At 48.0% G+C, this 2621-nt stretch overlaps 1 protein-coding gene across 1 annotated transcript in view; it reads left to right on the top strand.

Moving 5' to 3' along the window:
• Positions 1-815: 815 nt before the first annotated feature.
• The window catches only part of fam89a (family with sequence similarity 89 member A), a gene marked incomplete at its 3' end in the record, with an annotated part of 23241 nt that continues 21435 nt past the window's right edge, over positions 816-2621 (top strand). Inside the window, exon 1 of the mRNA XM_083789855.1 lies at positions 816-1370. Within this exon, the coding sequence (XP_083645981.1) occupies positions 1104-1370 (267 nt within the window). The 5' untranslated portion in view covers positions 816-1103. The remainder of the gene's footprint in view (positions 1371-2621) is intronic.

The following is a 2621-nucleotide window of genomic DNA, read 5'->3' as shown; positions in this document are numbered from 1 at the left end:
GGGGTTAATGGGGGGAGTCGGAGTGAAGCCCACCATCTGTCCCAGTTTATCCCACCACTATTGTTCCTCCTCCTCAGGCACACTTTTATCACCATGACCTCCTCAAATAAAATATATATGTGTCTGTATTATGCTCTGGAGTTGGGGGGGGGGGGGGGGGGGGTGCGTGTGTGTGTGTGTGTGTGTGTGTGTGTGTGTGGGGGGGGGGGGTCTTATAATCTGTCTGTCTGTCTGTCTGTCTGTCTGTCTGTCTGTCCTTCTTGTCTGTCTGTCTGTCTGTCTGTCTGTCTGTCCTTCTTGTCTGTCTGTCCTTCTAGTCTGTCTGTCTGTCTGTCTGTCTGTCTGTCTGTCTGTCTGTCTGTCTGTCTGTCTGTCTGTCTGTCTGTCTGTCTGTCTGTCCTTCTAGTCTGTCTGTCTGTCTGTCTGTCTGTCTGATAATCTATCTGTCTTCTAAATCTATCTGGGCCTCTCTTTTTTCCTACGAATACTAAGAAACACCATGGTGGGAAATAAGGTTGATTAAAAAAAAAAAAAAAAAAAAAATCCCCCCTCTCAGCATCCATGTCATAAATTATGAATAATGCAATAATCCCCCCAGGCAGCCAGCCAGCCAGCCACACCAACCCCCCCCCCCCCCCCCCCCGGACGCCCAGCCCACCATGGCCCAGCCAGCCAGTCCTGTGTGTTTAGTAGGGAGAGGGAGACGCCCAGCCCCAGCAGCCAGAGCCAGCCATTCCTGTGTGTTTAAAAAGCACAGGAAGTGGACTGCTTTGCAGCTCAGCTCACTAGCTCAGCTCCACACACACACACACACAGTCAGAGATAGATTAGTAGCTCTGCTCTGCCGTGGCTCGGCTCTGCTCTCCCCCCATGTAATGTGACCAAGAAGCGGAGCCATTGTCGTTCTATTCGGGGCTGTTCGAACGGTCCAAGGAGACAGAACAGAACAGAAGACGTGGTGGTGGAGCCTGCAGGGAAGAAAAACAACGTTCCCGTCGTCGCGTTTCATCGTATTATAGAAGCTGGAGTTTTGTCGTTATACGGACTATAGAATTTAACCTCGTTGTTTTTTATATATATATATAGAGAGAGAGAGACACGGTATGAACGGTAAATCCACGAACGGCTCGGCGGGCAGCGGCGCCGGGGGCATGCTGGCCTGCATCGAGGGGCTCCCCCCGCTGCCCAAGAGCCTGAGCGGCTTGCTGAACTCCAGCGGCGGCTCCTGGAGGGACATGGAGCGCATGTACGTGAAGAAGACCATGATCCAGGACGACCTGAGCCGGGGCCGGAGCCACCAGGACGGCCTGATGGCCAGCAGGCCGCCGGCCAACCTGGACGCGGCGCTGGCGCTGCTGCGCAAAGAAATGGTACTATTAGTGTTGTTTTCGTCGACTACAACTATTAAGACGAAAAAAAATGTTCGTCGACTACCTATTTTCACTGACGAAAACTAAATGGAAACTAAATTAAAACTATGCTACGGTGACTAAAACTATAAGACTAAATATACTGACAATTTCGTCGACAAATAAAAACTAGACTAAAATGTTAGTAAGGGACTATCGTGGACAATTGATTGATTGATTGAAATATTTATTAACAGTTTGCAGAATTTACAGTACATTTCAAGCACAAACTCAATACAAAGACTGTTAACTGTGAGTGGACGACCCAATTAAGCATTACACTTGTTTACAACAGGGTCCACATTGTTCAATTCATCAAAACATTTAGAGACATACAAATAGACATTTCTATGTAGCTAAAGAACAGAACAGGAATTCATCATATAGGAAGCAAAAAGGGAAAAGATACATATACAGTGAGGGGAAAGGGGGGGGGGTGGGGTTGGGGGGGATTCAGATCTTACAGAGGCCAGTTTCGAATTGCAGCCATCCGTAGGTGCCCTTTGAGAGCGGTTTTGAAGGAGTCAAGGGATTCACATGTCTTAATGACTGTTGGTAGGGCGTTCCACATTTTGGTGGCATAGGAGCGAAAATAATTTAGTCCCTTGTTTGTGCCGAATCTGGGTTGTACATGGTTTGTTGCACTCCCTCTGGTGTTGTGGGTGTGGACTTTGTTTACATTAAGGAAGTATTTAGACAGGTACATGGGTATCTTGGTGGTGTAACGAATCTTGTGGACCAGACCCATTGCAAGATGCTGTACTCTGTCGTTGACCCTAAGCCATCCCAGCCTGTCAAAGTGGGCAGGGGTGAGGTGGGTTCGGGGGGTGAGGCCAAGTAGGAGCCTGACCAGTTTGTTTTGGGAGGTCTGGAGCCTTGTTTTAAGGGCCTTTGAGGTGCTGTGGTACCAAGAGGTGGATGCATAGTCAAAGAAACCTTGTACGAGGGCTCCTGTTAAGGTCTTCAAGGTGTTTTTGCTGACCAGTGAGGAGATCCTGTAAAGGAATCTTGTTCTTTCATTGACTTTTTTGATTACGTTGGTGGCCATTTTATCACCGGAAAGATTGGCCTCCAGGATGGAACCTAGGTAGGTAATTTGATCTTTTCGTGTGATAATATTGTCACCCACTCTAACCAAGAAGCCATCTGCCTTGCTGAGATTACTATTTGATCCGAAGAGAATGGATTCAGTTTTTCCCAGGTGTAAGGATA

This window comes from Protomyctophum parallelum (genome assembly GCF_964188405.1).
Source record: "Protomyctophum parallelum genome assembly, chromosome: 19".
NCBI classification, from domain to species: Eukaryota; Metazoa; Chordata; class Actinopteri; order Myctophiformes; family Myctophidae; genus Protomyctophum; species Protomyctophum parallelum.
This window is presented reverse-complemented; position numbering and strand designations above follow the sequence as displayed.